The 19,278-nt window shown below is 49.4% G+C and overlaps 2 protein-coding genes across 3 annotated transcripts in view; one reads left to right on the forward strand and one right to left on the reverse strand.

Annotated features, from left to right (window-relative positions):
* LOC135528937 (transmembrane protein 237A-like) overlaps window positions 1–19,278 on the reverse strand; it is a 139,553-nt gene that overhangs the window by 45,898 nt on the left and 74,377 nt on the right. The gene's annotated exons all lie outside the window — the stretch shown is intronic.
* LOC135528936 (ras-associated and pleckstrin homology domains-containing protein 1-like) overlaps window positions 1–19,278 on the forward strand; it is a 73,717-nt gene that overhangs the window by 34,379 nt on the left and 20,060 nt on the right. For both annotated transcript variants that reach the window (XM_064957928.1, XM_064957929.1), the window contains 5 exons: window positions 1,920–2,041; window positions 4,486–4,551; window positions 4,686–4,829; window positions 6,031–6,141; window positions 14,165–14,263. In XM_064957928.1, coding sequence (XP_064814000.1) covers window positions 1,920–2,041; window positions 4,486–4,551; window positions 4,686–4,829; window positions 6,031–6,141; window positions 14,165–14,263 — 542 coding nt within the window. The remainder of the gene's footprint in view (window positions 1–1,919; window positions 2,042–4,485; window positions 4,552–4,685; window positions 4,830–6,030; window positions 6,142–14,164; window positions 14,264–19,278) is intronic.

Here is a 19,278-nt window from a genome sequence, read left to right on the forward strand (position 1 = left end):
GGGGGATACGCCCAGAGTATGGGGGATACGCCCAGAGTATGGGGGATACGCCCAGAGTATGGGGGATACGCCCAGAGTATGGGGGATACGCCCAGAGTATGGGGGATACGCCCAGAGTATGGGGGATACGCCCAGAGTATGGGGGATACGCCCAGAGTATGGGGGATACGCCCAGAGTATGGGGGATACGCCCAGAGTATGGGGGATACGCCCGGAGTATGGGGGATACGCCCGGAGTATGGGGGATGAAGTCAGAAGTTTACATACACTTAGGTTGGAGTCATTAACCACTCCACACATTTTTTTGTTAACAAACTATAGTTTTGTCAAGTCGGTTAGGACGGCTACTTTGTGTAGGACACAAGTCATTTCACCAACACTTGTTTACAGACAGATTATTTAACTGTATCACAATTCCAATGGGTCAGAAGTTTACATACACTAAGTTGACTGTGCCTTTAAATAGCTTGGAAGATTCCAGAAAATGATGTCATGGCATTAGAAGCTTTTGATAGGCTAATTGACATCATTTGAAGGTGTACCTGTGTATGTATTTCAAGGCCTACCTTCAAATTCAGTGCCTCTTTGCTTGACATCATGGGAAAATCAAAAGAAATCAACCAAGACCTCCACAAGTCTGGTTCATCCTTGGGAGAAATTTCCAAACACCTGAAGGTACCATGTTCATCTGTACAAACACCAAGGGACCACGCAGCTGTCACACCACTAAGGAAGGAGACGCGTTCTGTCTCCAAGAGATGAACATGCTTTGTTTTGTGAAAATTTTAAATCAATCCCAGAACAACAGCAAAGGACCTTGTGAAGATGCTGGAGGAAACAGGTACAAAATTATCAATATCCACAGTAAAACGAGTCCTATATCAACATAACCTGAAAGGCCGCTCAGCAAGGAAGAAGCCACTGCTCCAAAACCGCCATAAAAAAGCCAGACTACAGTTTGCAACTGCACATGGTGACAAAGATTGTGCTTTTTGGAGAAATGTCCTCTGATCTGATGAAACAAAAATAGAACTGTTTGGTCATAATGGCCATCGCTATGTTTGGAGGAAAAAGGGGAGGCTTGCAAGCCGAAGAACACCATCCCAACCGTGAAGCACCGGGGGGCAGCATCATGTTGTGGGGGTGCTTTGCTGCAGGAGAGACTGGTGCACTTCACAAAATAGATGGCATCATGAGGAAAGAAAATTATGTGGATATATTGAAGCAACATCTCAAGACATCAGTCAGGAAGTTAAAGATTGGTCGCAAATGGGTCTTCCAAATGGACAGGGTCCCCAAGCATACTTCCAAAGTTGTGGAAAATGGCTTAAGGACAACAAAGTCAAGGTATTGGAGTGGCCATCACAAAGCCCTGACCTCAATCCCATAGAAAACTTGTGGGCCGAACTGAAAAGGCGTGTGCGAGCCAGGAGGCCTACAAACCTGACTCTGTTACACCAGCTCTGTCAGGAGGAATGGGACAAAATTCACCCAGCTTATTGTGGGAAACTTGTGGCTTGTACCCGAAACATTTGACCCAGGTTAAACAATTTAAAGGCAATGCTACCAAATACTAGTTGAGTGTATGGAAACTTCTGACCCACTGGGAATGTGATGAAAGAAATAAAAGCTGAAATAAATCATTCTCTCCTATTATTCTGACATTTCACATTCTTAAAATAAAGTGGTTATCCTAACTGACCTAAAACAGGGAATTTTAACTGCGATTAAATGTCAGGAATTGTGAAAATCTGATTTTAAATGTATTTGGCTAAGGTGTAAACTTCCGACTTCAACTGTATGTCCAGAGCATGGTGAGTTATTTATTTATCAATCAATACCCCAAATCAATCTGTTTCACAGATTGAACCTATTACAGCCTAACACTATATTCTCTCTCTTTCTCCACTTCCTCCCAGAGCGTATCTTTGAGGACCATGAGAACCTGGTGGAGAACCTTCAGAACTGGACCAGAGACAGTCAGAACAGACTGATGTTCATAGAACGCATCGAGAAGTACGCCCTCTTCAAGAACCCTCAGGTGAGACAGCCAGTCAATACAGCCAAAACACTACAGCCAGCAACAACATGTTGGACCCGTTTCCTACACACTAATGAAGACTAGTCCTGGACACTAATGAAGACTAGTCCTGGACACTAATGGAGACTAGTCCTGGACACTAATGAGGACTAGTCCTGGACACTAATGAGGACTAGTCCTGGACACTAATGAAGTCTAGTCCTGGAGACAACTGATTCAGAAATACACTGCTGCTTTGAAATACGCTACACCAAAATAGCCATCCAGAACTCTGCTGTCCCTGCCAGTCAGTATTGTATCACATAACTGATGCAGGACAGGTTACACAATACACTGAACTGGCACCAAATTATAAATGCTTCACCAAAATAGATACACTCAGTAGTATCAGACACTGTTTATATGTACACAAAGTCACTCGACAGACACACAGACACCAGTGTCTAGGTCAGATCTAGGTCAGTATGTTGTAGATGGTGGTACAATGATTCATAGATTGGGAGCTGGTGGTTGTCTCCATGGTGAACTAGCTTCGTAAGATAGCTAGTCCCACTTTTACTGACTGCTAGAGGAACATTGATGGATTGTGCATTGCTCAAAAAAATTAAGGGAACACTAAAATAACAAATCCTAGATCTAAATGAATTAAATATTCTTATTAAATACTTTTTCTTTACGTAGTTGAATGTGCTGACAAACAAAATCACGCAAAAATGATCAATGGAAATCAAATTTATCAACCCATTGAGGTTTGGATTTGGAGTCACACTCAAAGTTAGTGGAAAACCACACTACAGGCTGATCCAACTTTGATGTAATGTCCTTAAAACAAGTCAAAATGAGGCTCAGCAGTGTGTGTGGCCTCCACGTGCCTGTATGACCTCCCTACAACGCCTGGGCATGCTCCTGATGAGGTGGCGGATGGTCTCCTGAGGGATCTCCTCCCAGACCTGGAGTAAGCATCCGCCAACTCCTGGACAGTCTGTGGTGCAACGTGGCGTTGGTGGATGGAGCGAGACATGATGTCCCAGATGTGCTCAATTGGATTCAGGTCTGGGGAACGGGCGGGCCAGTCCATAGCATCAATGCCTTCCTCTTGCAGGAACTGCTGACACACTCCAGCCACATGAGGTCGAACATTGTCTTGCATTAGGAGGAACCCAGGGCCAACCGCACCAGCATATGGTCTCACAAGGGGCCTGAGGATCTCATCTCGGTACCTAATGGCAGTCAGGCTACCTCTGGTGAGGACATGAAGGGCTGTGCGGCCCCCAAAGAAATGCCACCCCATGACTGACCCACCGCCAAACCGGTCATGCTGGAGGATGTTGCAGGCAGCAGAATGTTCTCCACGGCGTCTCCAGACTGTCACGTCTGTCACGTGCTCAGTGTGAACCTGCTTTCATCTGTGAAGAGCACAGGGCGCCAGTGACGAATTTGCCAATCTTGGTGTTCTCTGGCAAATGCCAAACGTCCTCCACGGTGTTGGGCTGTAAGCACAACCCCCACCTGTGGACGTCGGGCTCTCATACCACCCTCATGGAGTCTGTTTCTGACCGTTTGAGCAGACACATGCACTTTTGTGGCCTGCTGGAGGTCATTTTGCAGGGCTCTGGCAGTGCTCCTCCTTGCACAAAGGCGGAGGTAGCGGTTCTGCTGCTGGGTTGTTGCCCTCCTACGGCCTCCTCCACGTCTCCTGATGTACTGGCCTGTCTCCTGGTAGCGCCTCCATGCTCTGGACACTACGCTGACAGACACAGCAAACCTTCTTGACACAGCTCGCATTGATGTGCCATCCTGGATGAGCTGCACTACCTGAGCCACTTGTGTGGGTTGTAGACTCCGTCTCATGCTACCACTAGAGTGAAAGCACCGCCAGCATTCAAAAGTGACCAAAACATCAGCCAGGAAGCATAGGAACTGAGAAGTGGTCTGTGGTCACCACCTGTAGAACCACTCCTTTATTGGGGGTGTCTTGCTAATTGCCTATAATTTCCACCTGTTGTCTATTCCATTTGCACAACAGCATGTGAAATGTATTGTCAATCAGTGTTGCTTCCTAAGTGGACAGTTTGATGTCACAGAAGTGTGATTGACTCAGAGTTACATTGTGTTGTTTAAGTGTTCCCTTTATTTTTTTGAGCAGTGTATATATGTGTGTGTGTGTGTGTTATTTATGTATGTATGTATGTATGTATGTATGTATGTGTGATTGACTTGGAGTTACATCGTGTTGTTTCAGTGTTCCCTTTATTTTTTTGAGCAGTGTATTTGTTTAACGGGTTACTGGCAGTGTAGCCTAGTGGTTAGAGCGTTGGACTCGTAAACGAAAGGTTTGTTGTTCTTAACTGACTTGCCTAGTTAAATAAAGTGTAGTTAAATATCTAAATCTAAATTTATCTATCTATCATACCCTGATTTAACCCTCTTCTGGAAAATCACAGAACTATTTGTTGGGGCGGAAGGAGACGTGTGAGATGGCAGACAGGAACAAGGAAGCACTACTGGAGGTACAGTGATCTCAACATAACACCTCCAAACAAACTGATGGACACAACTTGACTGATCCAGGTCATTTCAAAATGTTACCTTGTTAGTGCATGCTACATAGTGTGTGTGTGTGTGTGCGCGCTCTCTGCGGCAGGAGTGTTTTTGTGGCAGCGCCGTCTCTGTACCTGAGATGGAGGGAGTACTCTGGCTGAAGGAGGATGGGAAGAAGAGCTGGAAGAAGAGATACTTCCTGCTCAGAGCCTCTGGGATCTACTATGTACCTAAAGGAAAAGCCAAGGTACGTCCCTGGAACACAGTGACTAACCTGTATTCAAATAGTGTGTTTTGTCAAACATCTGTGGTGCTGCACGGCCAAAATTTTTATCAGCAATGAAGTCTGAACACTGCTCCAAGACACACTAGTTATTCATGAAATTATCCTTTTTCAGGCCTCTCCTGCCCTCTGACCCATTCAGTAACACGGGAAACTGTAATTGTCATTGTATATTCAGAAATAACATGTCGTAGATTCTTATTCTTTGGATTGTTAGCGTCCCAATACTGACTAACCAAATCAAACATTTAGAAATATTAACACACTTACAAACAGAAAATAATTACAACAGTCTCCCCAATGGGGTCTGACTGCAAATGATCAACTGGTTAAGAAAAGTACAATTTGAGTCTTTTCAGAAAACTAGTAATGAAAGTTGGTTTAGTTCCTGGCAGTAATACACAGGAAATAGAAAGTTGGTTTAGTTCCTGGCAGTAATACACAGGAAATAGAAAGTTGGTTTAGTTCCTGAAGATAATACACAGGAAATAGAAAGCCTCAAGCACAGAACCTTGAGGAGATCCTCTTCTCTGGATTTTGAGTGCTTCCATTCATGTCCCATCGAAGCCCATCCATGTCCCATCGAGTTCCATCGAGTCCCATCCATGTCCCATCGAGTCCCATCGAAGCCCATCCATGTCCCATCGAAGCCCATCCATGTCCCATCGAAGCCCATCCATGTCCCATCGAAGCCCATCCATGTCCCATCGAAGCCCATCCATGTCCCATCGAAGCCCATCCATGTCCCATCGAAGCCCATCCATGTCCCATCGAAGCCCATCCATGTCCCATCGAAGCCCATCAAGTCCCATCGAAGCCCATCCATGTCCCATCGAAGCCCATCCATGTCCCATCGAAGCCCATCCATGTCCCATCAAGTCCCATCGAAGCCCATCCATGTCCCATCGAAGCCCATCCATGTCCCATCGAAGCCCATCCATGTCCCATCAAAGCCCATCCATGTCCCATCGAAGCCCATCCATGTCCCATCAAAGCCCATCCATGTCCCATCGAAGCCCATCCATGTCCCATCGAAGCCCATCCATGTCCCATCGAAACCCATCCATGTCCCATCGAAGCCCATCCATGTCCCATGAAAGCCCATCCATGTCAAAGCCAATGGCAGTCACCTGTAAATCATCCATCTGTTCTCTCCCGCTGGCAGGCCTCCAGAGAGCTGGTGTGTTTCCTCCAGCTGGATCATGTTAATGTGTACAACGGACAGGAGTTCCGCAGCAAGTACAAGGCCCCCACAGACTACTGCCTGGCCCTCAAGGTGAGAGAAAACACCCAGGGTATGTACCAAATTGCACCCTATTCCCCATATAGGGCACTACTTTTAACCAGGGCCCATAGGGAATAGTGAGCCATTTGGTAAGCTCCTATAGGCACTGATAACACCTGGCTTCTGTTGTTGCCACTAGACCAATAACACCTGCAATACTGCTACCACCTCGCCCTAATCCCACAGACTACCACTAAAACTACTACTACTACTACTAAAACTACTACTACCACCTAGCCCTAACCCCACAGACTACCACTAAAACTACTACTACTAAAACTACTACTACTACTACCACCTAGCCCTAACCCCAAAGACTACCACTAAAACTACTGCTACCACCTAGCCCTAACCCCACATACTACCACTAAAACTACTACTACTAAAACTACTACTACCACCGAGCCCTAACCCCACAGACTACCACTAACACTACTACTACTACCACTAAAACTACTACTACTACTATTAAAACTACTACAACTGAAACTACTACTACTACCACTAAAACTACTGCTACCACCTAGCCCTAACCCCACATACTACCACTAAAACTACTACTACCACCTAGCCCTAACCCCACATACTACCACTAAAACTACTACTACTAAAACTACTACTACCACCTAGCCCTAACCCCACAGACTACCACTAAAACTACTACTACTACCACTACTACTACCACTAAAACTACTACTACTACTATTAAAACTACTACAACTGAAACTACTACTACTACCACTAAAACTACTGCTACCACCTAGCCCTAACCCCACATACTACCACTAAAACTACTACTACCACCTAGCCCTAACCCCACAGACTACCACTAAAACTACTACTACTACCACTACTACTACCACTAAAACTACTACTACTACCACTAAAACTACTACCACTACTACCACTAAAACTACTACCACTAAAACTACTACCACTAAAACTACTACTACTACCACTACTACTACTACTAAAACTACTACTACTACTACTACCACTAAAACTACTACTACTACTACCACTAAAACTAATACTACTACTACTAAAACTACGAGAGGAGAGAGGGGAATACATGGGGAGAGGAGAGGGGGGAATACATGGGGAGAGGAGAGAGGGGGGAATACATGGGGAGAGGAGAGAGGGGAATACATGGGGAGAGGAGAGAGGGGAATACATGGGGAGAGGAGAGAGGGGAATACATGGGGAGAGGAGATGGGGGATACATGGGGAGGAGAGGGAGGGGGGGGAGATACATGGGGAGAGGAGAGGGGGAATACATGGGGAGAATACATGGGGAGAGGAGAGGGGGAATACATGGGGAGAGGAGAGGAGAGGGGAATACATGGGGAGAGGAGAGGGGGAATACATGGGGAGAGGAGAGGGGGGGAATACATGGGGAGAGGAGAGAGGGGGAATACATGGGGAGAGGAGAGGGGGAATACATGGGGAGAGGAGAGGGGGAATACATGGGGAGAGGAGAGGGGGAATACATGGGGAGAATACATGGGGAGAGGAGAGGGGGAATACATGGGGAGAGGAGAGGGGGAATACATGGGGAGAGGAGAGGGGGAATACATGGGGAGAGGAGAGGGGGAATACATGGGGAGAGGAGAGGGGGAATACATGGGGAGAGGAGAGGGGGAATACATGGGGAGAGGAGAGGGGGAATACATGGGGAGAGGAGAGGGGGGATACATGGGGAGAGGAGAGGGGGAATACATGGGGAGAGGAGAGGGGGGATACTTGGGGAGAGGAGAGGAGAGGGGGATACTTGGGGAGAGGAGGGGGGGATACATGGGGAGAGGAGAGGGGGGGGGGGAATACATGGGGAGAGGAGAGGGGGAATACATGGGGAGAGGAGAGGGGGAATACATGGGGAGGGGAGAGGGGGAATACATGGGGAGAGGAGAGGGGGAATACATGGGGAGAGGAGAGAGGGGAATACATGGGGAGAGGAGAGGGGGAATACATGGGGAGAGGAGGGGGGGGAATACATGGGGAGAGGAGAGGGGGAATACATGGGGAGAGGAGAGGGGGATACTTGGGGAGAGGAGAGGGGGAATACATGGGGAGAGGAGAGGGGGATACATGGGGAGAGGAGAGGGGGGATACATGGGGAGAGGAGGGGGGATACTTGGGGAGAGGAGAGGGGGGATACTTGGGGAGAGGAGAGGAGAGGGGGATACTTGGGGAGAGGAGAGGGGGGAATACATGGGGAGAGGAGAGGGGGAATACATGGGGAGAGGAGAGGGGGAATACATGGGGAGAGGAGAGGAGAGGGGGGGGAATACATGGGGAGAGGAGAGGGGGATACATGGGGAGAGGAGAGGGGGATACTTGGGGAGAGGAGGGGGGATACTTGGGGAGAGGAGAGGGGGAATACATGGGGAGAGGAGAGGAGGGGGGAATACATGGGGAGAGGAGAGGAGAGGGGGAATACATGGGGAGAGGAGAGGGGGATACTAAAACTACTACTACTAAAACTACTACTACCACTAAAACTACCACTACTACTACTACCACTACTACTACCACTACTACTACCACTAAAACTACTACCACTACTACCACTAAAACTACTATCACTACTACTACCACTACCACTAAAACTACTACTACCACTAAAACTACTACTACTACCACTAAAACTACTACTACTACCACCTAGCCCTAACCCCACAGACTACCACTAAAACTACTACCACTACTACCACTAAAACTACTACCACTACTACTACCACTACCACTAAAACTACTACTACTACTACTACCACCACTAAATCTACTACTACTACCACTAAAACTAGTACTACTACTACTAAAACTACGAGAGGAGAGGGGGAATACATGGGGAGAGGAGAGGGGGAATACATGGGGAGAGGAGAGAGGGGAATACATGGGGAGAGGAGAGAGGGGGAATACATGGGGAGAGGAGAGAGGGGAATACATGGGGAGAGGAGAGGGGGGGGAACTTGGGGAGAGGAGAGGGGGAATACATGGGGAGAATACATGGGGAGAGGAGAGGGGGAATACATGGGGAGAGGAGGGGGGGAATACATGGGGAGAGGAGAGGGGGGATACATGGGGAGAGGAGAGGGGGAATACATGGGGAGAGGAGGGGGGATACATGGGGAGAGGAGAGGGGGAATACATGGGGAGAGGAGAGGGGGGAATACATGGGGAGGGGAGAGGGGGAATACATGGGGAGAGGAGAGGGGGGGGAATACATGGGGAGAGGAGGGGGAGGGGGATACATGGGGAGAGGAGAGGGGGGAATACATGGGGAGAGGAGAGGGGGATACATGGGGAGAGGAGAGGGGGAATACATGGGGAGAGGAGAGGGGGAATACATGGGGAGAGGAGAGGGGGAATACATGGGGAGAGGAGAGGGGGGGTACTTGGGGAGGGAGAGGGGGGGTACTTGGGGAGAGGAGAGGGGGATACTTGGGGAGAGGAGAGGGGGAATACATGGGGAGAGGAGAGGGGGGTACTTGGGGAGAGGAGAGGGGGGTACTTGGGGAGAGGAGGAGGGGGGGACTTGAGGAGAGGGGGGATACTTGGGGAGAGGAGAGGGGAGAATATATGGGGAGAGGAGGGGGAATACATGGGGAGAGGAGAGGGGGGTACTTGGGGAGAGGAGAGGGGGAATACATGGGGAGAGGAGGGGGGGTACTTGGGGAGAGGAGAGGGGGGATACTTGGGGAGAGGAGAGGGGAGAATATATGGGGAGAGGAGAGGGGGAATACATGGGGAGAGGAGAGGGGGGAATACATGGGGAGAGGAGAGGGGGAATACATGGGGAGCGGAGAGGGGGATACATGGGGAGAGGAGAGGGGGATACTAAAACTACTACTACTACCACTACTACTACCACAAAAACTAGTACTACTACTACTAAAACTACGAGAGGAGAGGGGGGAATACATGGGGAGAGGAGAGGGGGATACATGGGGAGAGGAGAGGGGGATACTTGGGGAGAGGAGAGAGGGGAATACATGGGGAGAGGAGAGGGGGATACTTGGGGAGAGGAGAGGGGGGATACTTGGGGAGAGGAGAGAGGGGGGAATACATGGGGAGAGGGAGAGGGGGATACATGGGGAGAGGAGAGGGGGAATACATGGGGAGAGGGAGAGGGGGAATACATGGGGAGAGGAGAGGGGGAATACATGGGGAGAGGGAGAGGGGGGATACATGGGGAGAGGGAGAGGGGGGATACTTGGGGAGAGGAGAGGGGGAATACATGGGGAGAGGAGAGGGGGGATACATGGGGAGAGGAGAGGGGGATACTTGGGGAGAGGAGAGGGGGGAATACATGGGGAGAGGAGAGGGGGGATACATGGGGAGAGGAGAGGGGGATACTTGGGGAGAGGAGAGGGGGAATACATGGGGAGAGGAGAGGGGGATACATGGGGAGAGGAGAGGGGGGGATACATGGGGAGAGGAGAGGGGGGATACTTGGGGAGAGGAGAGGGGGATACTTGGGGAGAGGAGAGGAGAGGGGGGATACTTGGGGAGAGGAGAGGGGGGAATACATGGGGAGAGGAGAGGGGGGAATACATGGGGAGAGGAGAGGAGAGGGGGAATACATGGGGAGAGGAGAGGGGGATACATGGGGAGAGGAGAGGGGGATACTTGGGGAGAGGAGAGGAGAGGGGGAATACATGGGGAGAGGGAGGGGGGAATACATGGGGAGAGGAGAGGAGAGGGGGAATACATGGGGAGAGGAGAGGGGGATACTAAAACTACTACTACTAAAACTACTACTACCACTAAAACTACCACTACTACTACTACCACTACTACTACCACTACTACTACCACTAAAACTACTACCACTACTACCACTAAAACTACTATCACTACTACTACCACTACCACTAAAACTACTACTACCACTAAAACTACTACTACTACCACTAAAACTACTACTACTACCACCTAGCCCTAACCCCACAGACTACCACTAAAACTACTACCACTACTACCACTAAAACTACTACCACTACTACTACCACTACCACTAAAACTACTACTACTACTACTACCACTAAAACTACTACTACTACTACTACCACCACTAAATCTACTACTACTACCACTAAAACTAGTACTACTACTACTAAAACTACGAGAGGAGAGGGGGGAATACATGGGGAGAGGAGAGAGGGGAATACATGGGGAGAGGAGAGAGGGGAATACATGGGGAGAGGAGAGGGGGGGGAACTTGGGGAGAGGAGAGGGGGGAATACATGGGGAGAATACATGGGGAGAGGAGAGGGGGAATACATGGGGAGAGGAGAGAGGGGATACATGGGGAGAGGAGAGAGGGGAATACATGGGGAGAGGAGAGGGGGAATACATGGGGAGAGGAGAGGGGGGATACATGGGGAGAGGGGGGAATACATGGGGAGAGGAGAGGGAGGGGGGGAATACATGGGGAGAGGAGAGGGGGAATACATGGGGAGAGGAGAGGGGGAATACATGGGGAGAGGGGAGGGGGGATACATGGGGAGAGGAGAGGGGGGATACATGAGGAGAGGGGGATACTTGGGGAGAGGAGAGGGGGAATACATGGGGAGAGGAGAGAGGGGAATACATGGGGAGAGGAGAGGGGGAATACATGGGGAGAGGAGAGGGGGAATACATGGGGAGAGGAGAGGGGGGATACATGGGGAGAGGAGAGGGGGAATACATGGGGAGAGGAGAGGGGGATACATGGGGAGAGGAGAGGGGGATACATGGGGAGAGGAGAGGGGGAATACATGGGGAGAGGAGAGGGGGATACATGGGGAGAGGAGAGGGGGAATACATGGGGAGAGGAGAGGGGGGATACATGGGGAGAGGAGGGGGAATACATGGGGAGAGGAGAGGGGGATACATGGGGAGAGGGGGAATACATGGGGAGAGGAGAGGAGAGGGGGAATACATGGGGAGAGGAGAGGGGGAATACATGGGGAGAGGAGAGGGGGAATACATGGGGAGAGGGGAGGGGGGATACATGGGGAGAGGAGAGGGGGATACATGAGGAGAGGGGGATACTTGGGGAGAGGAGAGGGGGGATACATGGGGAGAGGAGAGGGGGATACATGGGGAGAGGAGAGGGGGAATACATGGGGAGAGGAGAGGGGGGATACATGGGGAGAGGAGAGGGGGGATACATGGGGAGAGGAGAGGGGGAATACATGGGGAGAGGAGAGGGGGGATACATGGGGAGAGGAGAGGGGGGATACTTGGGGAGAGGAGAGGGGGATACTTGGGGAGAGGGGAGGGGGGATACATGGGGAGAGGAGAGGGGGATACTTGGGGAGAGGAGAGGTGGGAGGAGGAGAGAGACGGGGGGAGGAGAAGAGAGACGGGGGAGGGAGGAGAGACGGGGGGAGGAGGAGGGGAGAGAGACGGGGGGGAGGAGGGGAGAGACGGGGGGGGAGGGGAGGAGGGAGAGAGACGGGGGAGGAGAGAGACGGGGGGGAGGAGGGGGATGAGGGAGAGAGGAATACACCTGACGGGGGAGGAGGAGAGAGGGGGGGGGAGGGGAGAGCCGGGGGGAGGAGGAGGGAGAGGTGAGAGACGAGAACAACGAGATCCAGTAATCCACCATTGTTTCTCTTGTCAGGACTCTTTCAAATAAAAGAGTCCGACTCCAAAGCCTTGTCAATTATGAACCAACTATTTCCATTCCGTCTCCTCAGGAGAGCAACCTAGTAAACAGAGAAGGTTTCTATTCTGGTCTGATGGTTTCCATGGAATCCCTGATGGGAGTAACAGGGTACAGTAGAGGGATTGAGGATGTTGAATCGCTGCCCTCAGTCTTCCTGTCAGAGGAGAGAACAACTGTATCCAGTGGGCACACTGCCATCTAGTGGACGGTGTATAAACCTCCAGAGAAATCTGTATTGCCTCAAATCAAATCAAACTTTATTTGTCACGTGCGCTGAATACAACAGGTGTAGGTAGACCTTACAGTGAAATGCTGAATACAACAGGTGTAGTAGACCTCACAGTGAAATGCTGAATACAACAAGTGTAGTAGACCTCACAGTGAAATGCTGAATACAACAAGTGTAGTAGACCTCACAGTGAAATGCTGAATGCAACAGGTGTAGTAGACCTCACAGTGAAATGCTGAATACAACAGGTGTAGTAGACCTCACAGTGAAATGCTGAATACAACAGGTGTAGTAGACCTGACAGTGAAATGCTGAATACAACAGGTGTAGTAGACCTCACAGTGAAATGCTGAATACAACAGGTGTAGTAGACCTGACAGTGAAATGCTGAATACAACAGGTGTAGTAGACCTCAGTGAAATGCTGAATACAACAGGTGTAGTAGACCTCACAGTGAAATGCTGAATACAACAGGTGTAGTAGACCTTACAGTGAAATGCTGAATTACAACAGGTGTAGGAGACCTTACAGTGAAATGCTGAACTTACAGGCTCTAACCAATAGTGCAAAATAGGTATTAGGTGAACAATAGAGTAAAAAGACAGGCTATATACAGTAGAGAGGCTATATACAGTAGAGGCTGTATACAGTAGAGAGGCTATAGACATTAGAGAGGCTATAGACAGTAGAGGCTATAGACAGTAGAGAGGCTATAGACAGTAGAGAGGCTATAACAGTAGAGAGGCTCTATACAGTAGAGAGGCTATAGGCAGTAAAGAGGCTATATACAGTAGAGAGGCTATAGACAGTAGAGAGGCTATAGACAGAGAGGCTATAGACAGTAGAGAGGCTATAGACAGTAGAGAGGCTATAGGCAGTAGAGAGGCTATAGGCAGTAGAGAGGCTATAACCGTAGAGGCTATAACAGTAGAGGGGCTCTGTACAGTAGAGGCACCGGTTAATCGGGCTGGGGTTTTAGCCCAGAACTGAAACCGTGCATCATTTTGTCAGCAGAATCTGTCTGAGAGATTATAGCTCAATTAAAGAAACAAATGAGAGAAATCCCAGCATGCTATTATTGTGATGAGTGGTCATTAATATATCCCATTGTCTCTCTGTCTGTTCAGCATCCTCAGATCCAGAAGAAATCCCAGTACATCAAGTACCTGTGTTGTGATGACGTCAGAACCCTACACCAGTGGATCAATGGGATACGCATCGCCAAGGTAACGTTACGTTACCTCAGCAACAACTTAACGTAAGAGAGTAATGTCAAGCAGAGCCATAGTATGGGTTCTCACAGAACATCTTGTACAGAATAACTCAATGGCCAAACTCAAAGTGTTTGGCTCTGATGAAAAGATGTGGGAACATCTGACAAAGCTGGGGTATGTTCACTGGGAACCGAACAGAAGCAAAGCGGAACGAAACGGGGAGGGACCTACCTGAATTTGTTCAATAGAAACTCTTGTTCTCTTGTTCCAAAACGTTTTATGCTTGGAGTAAAGTGTTTCTATTGCAAACCATTTTGCTGAGGAAACCGACGAATGAGCCTGACCGGCTGATGAATACACCTGACCGGCTAATGAATACACCTGACCGGCTAATGAATACACCTGACCGGCTAATGAATACACCTGACCGGCTGATGAATACACCTGACCGGCTAATGAATACACCTGACCGGCTAATCAATACACCTGACCGGCTAATGAATACACCTGACCGGCTGATGAATACACCTGACCGGCTAATGAATACACCTGACCGGCTAATGAATACACCTGACCGGCTGATGAATACACCTGACCGGCTAATGAATACACCTGACCGGCTAATGAATACACCTGACCGGCTAATGAATACACCTGACCGGCTAATGAATACACCTGACCGGCTAATGAATACACCTGACCACCTGACCGGCTGATGAATACACCTGACCGGCTAATGAATACACCTGACCGGCTAATGAATACACCTGACCGGCTAATGGATACATCTGACCGGCTGACCGGCTAATGAATACACCTGACCGGCTAATGAATACACCTGACCGGCTGATGAATACACCTGACCGGCTAATGAATACACCTGACCACCTGACCGGCAGATGAATACACCTGACCGGCTGATGAATACACCTGACCGACTAATGAATACACCTGACCGGCTAATGAATACACCTGACCGGCTAATGAATACACCTGACCACCTGACCGGCTGATGAATACACCTGACCGGCTGATGAATACACCTGACCGGCTAATGAATACACCTGACCTGCTAATGAATACACCCGACCGGCTAATGAATACACCCGACCGGCTAATGGATACACCTGACCGGCTAATGAATACACCTGACCGGCTAATGAATACACCTGACCGGCTAATGAATACACCTGACCATCTGACCGGCTGATGAATACACCTGACCGGCTAATGAATACACCTGACCGGCTAATGAATACACCTGACCGGCTAATAGATACACCTGACCGCTAATCGAGACACCTGACCGCTAATGAATACACCTGACCATCTGACCGGCTGATGAATACACCTGACCGGCTAATGAATACACCTGACCGGCTAATGAATACACCTGACCGGCTAATAGATACACCTGACTGGCTAATAGATACACCTGACCGGCTAATCGATACACCTAACCGGCTAATGAATACACCTGACCGGCTAATGAATACACCTGACCGGCTAATGAATACACATGCCCGGCTAATGAATACACCTGACCACCTGACCGGCTAATGAATACACCTGACCGGCTAATGAATACACCTGACCACCTGACCGGCTAATGAATACATCTGACTAGCTAATCAATACACCTGACCACCTGACCGGCTAATGAATACACCTGACCGGCTAATGAATACACCTGACCGGCTGATGAATACACCTGACCGGCTGATGAATACACCTGACCGGCTAATGAATACACCTGACCGGCTAATGGATACATCTGACCGCGGCTGATGGATACACCTGACCGGCTGATGGATACACCTGACCGGCTGATGGATACACCTGACCGGCTGATGGATACACCTGACCGGCTGATGGATACACCTGACCGGCTAATGAATACACCTGACCGGCTGATGTATACACCTGACCGGCTAATGGATACATCTGACCGGCTGATGGATACACCTGACCGGCTGATGAATACACCTGACCGGCTAATGGATACATCTGACCGGAATACTAATGAATACACCTGACCGGCTAATGGATACACCTGACCGGCTAATGGATACACCTGACCGGCTAATGAATACACCTGACCGGCTAATGAATACACTGACCGGCTAATCAATACACCTGACCGGCTAATCAATACACCTGACCGGCTAATGAATACACCTGACCGGCTAATGAATACACTTGACCGGCAAATCAATACACCTGACCGGCTAATCAATACACCTGACCGGCTAATGAACACACCTGAACCGGCTAATGAATACACCTGACCACCTGACCGGCTAATGAATACACCTGACCGGCTAATCAATACACTTGACCGGCAAATCAATACACCTGACCGGCTAATCAATACACCTGACCGGCTAATCAATACACCTGACCGGCTAATGGATACATCTGACCGGCTGACCGAATGAACACACCTGACCGGCTGACCGGCTAATGAATACACCTGACCGGCTAATGAATACACCTGACCGGCTAATGAATACACCTGACCGGCTAATGAATACACCTGACCGGCTGATGAATACACCTGACCGGCTGATGAATACACCTGACCGGCTGATGAATACACCTGACCGGCTAATGAATACACCTGACCGGCTAATCAATACACCTGACCACCTGACCGGCTGATGAATACACCTGACCGGCTAATGAATACACCTGACCGGCTAATGAATACACTTGACCGGCTAATCAATACACCTGACCGGCTAATGAATACACCTGACCACCTGACCGGCTGATGGATACACCTGACCGGCTAATCAATACACCTGACAGGCTGATGAATACACCTGACCGGCTAATGAATACACCTGACCGGCTAATGAATACACCTGACCGGCTAATCAATACACCTGACCGGCAAATGAATACACCTGACCGGCTAATCAATACACCTGACCGGCTAATCAATACACCTGACCGGCTAATGGATACATCTGACCGGCTGACCGGCTAATGAACACACCTGACCGGCTAATGAATACACCTGACCGGCTAATCAATACACCTGACCGGCTAATGTATACATCTGACCGGCTGACCGGCTAATGAATACACCTGACCGGCTAATGAATACACCTGACCGGCTGATGAATACACCTGACCGGCTGATGAATACACCTGACCGGCTGATGAATACACCTGACCGGCTGATGAATACACCTGACCGGCTAATGAATACACCTGACCACCTGACCGGCTGATGAATACACCTGACCGGCTAATGAATACACCTGACCGGCTAATGAATACACCTGACCGGCTAATGAATACACCTGACCGGCTAATGAATACACCTGACCGGCTAATCAATACACCTGACCACCTGACCGGCTGATGAATACACCTGACCGGCTAATGAATACACCTGACCGGCTAATGAATACACTTGACCGGCTAATCAATACACCTGACCGGCTAATGAATACACCTGACCACCTGACCGGCTGATGGATACACCTGACCGGCTAATCAATACACCTGACAGGCTGATGAATACACCTGACCGGCTAATGAATACACCTGACCGGCTAATGAATAAACCTGACCGGCTGATGAATACACCTGACCGGCTAATGAATACACCTGACCGGCTAATGAATACACCTGACCGGCTAATGAATACACCTGACCGGCTAATGAATACACCTGACCGGCTAATCAATACACCTGACCACCTGACCGGCTGATGAATACACCTGACCGGCTAATGAATACACCTGACCAGCTAATGAATACACTTGACCGGCTAATCAATACACCTGACCGGCTAATGAATACACCTGACCACCTGACCGGCTGATGGATACACCTGACCGGCTAATCAATACACCTGACCGGCTGATGAATACACCTGACCGGCTAATGAATACACCTGACCGGCTAATGAATACACCTGACCGGCTAATGAATACACCTGACCGGCTAATCAATACACCTGACCGGCTGATGAATACACCTGACCGGCTAATGAATACACCTGACCGGCTAATGAATACACCTGACCGGCTAATGAATACACCTGACCGGCTAATGATACACCTGACTGGCTGATGAATACACCTGACCGGCTAATGAATACACCTGACCGCTAATGAATACACCTGACCGGCTAATGAATACACCTGACCGGCTAATGAATACACCTGACCGGCTAATGAATACACCTGACCGGCTAATGAATACACCTGACCGGCTAATGGATACATCTGACAGGCTGACCGGCTAATGAATACACCTGACCGGCTAATGAATACACCTGACCGGCTGATGAATACACCTGACCGGCTAATGAATACACCTGACCGGCTAATGAATACACCTGACCGGCTAATGAATACACCTGACCGGCTAATGAATACACCTGACCACCTGACCGGCTGATGAATACACCTGACCGGCTAATGAATACACCTGACCGGCTAATGAATACACCTGACCGGCTAATGAATACACCTGACCGGCTGATGAATACACCTGACCGGCTAATGAATACACCTGACCGGCTAATGAATACACCTGACCACCTGACCGGCTAATGAATACACCTGACCGGCTAATGAATACACCTGACCGGCTAATGAATACACCTGACCGGCTGATGAATACACCTGACCGGCTAATGAATACACCTGACCTGCTAATGAATACACCCGACACCTGGCTAATGGATACACCTGACCGGCTAATGAATACACCTGACCGGCTAATGAATACACCTGACCGGCTAATCAATACACCTGACCACCTGACCGGCTGATGAATACACCTGACCGGCTAATGAATACACCTGACCGGCTAATGAATACACCTGACCGGCTAATGAATACACCTGACCGGCTAATCAATACACCTGACCGGCTAATCAATACACCTGACCACCTGACCTGCTGATGAATACACCTGACCGGCATATGAATACACCTGACCAGCTAATGAATACACTTGACCGGCTAATCAATACACCTGACCGGCTAATGAATACACCTGAC

Source organism: Oncorhynchus masou, unplaced genomic scaffold (genome assembly GCF_036934945.1).
Source record: "Oncorhynchus masou masou isolate Uvic2021 unplaced genomic scaffold, UVic_Omas_1.1 unplaced_scaffold_1060, whole genome shotgun sequence".
Lineage (NCBI taxonomy): Eukaryota > Metazoa > Chordata > Actinopteri > Salmoniformes > Salmonidae > Oncorhynchus > Oncorhynchus masou.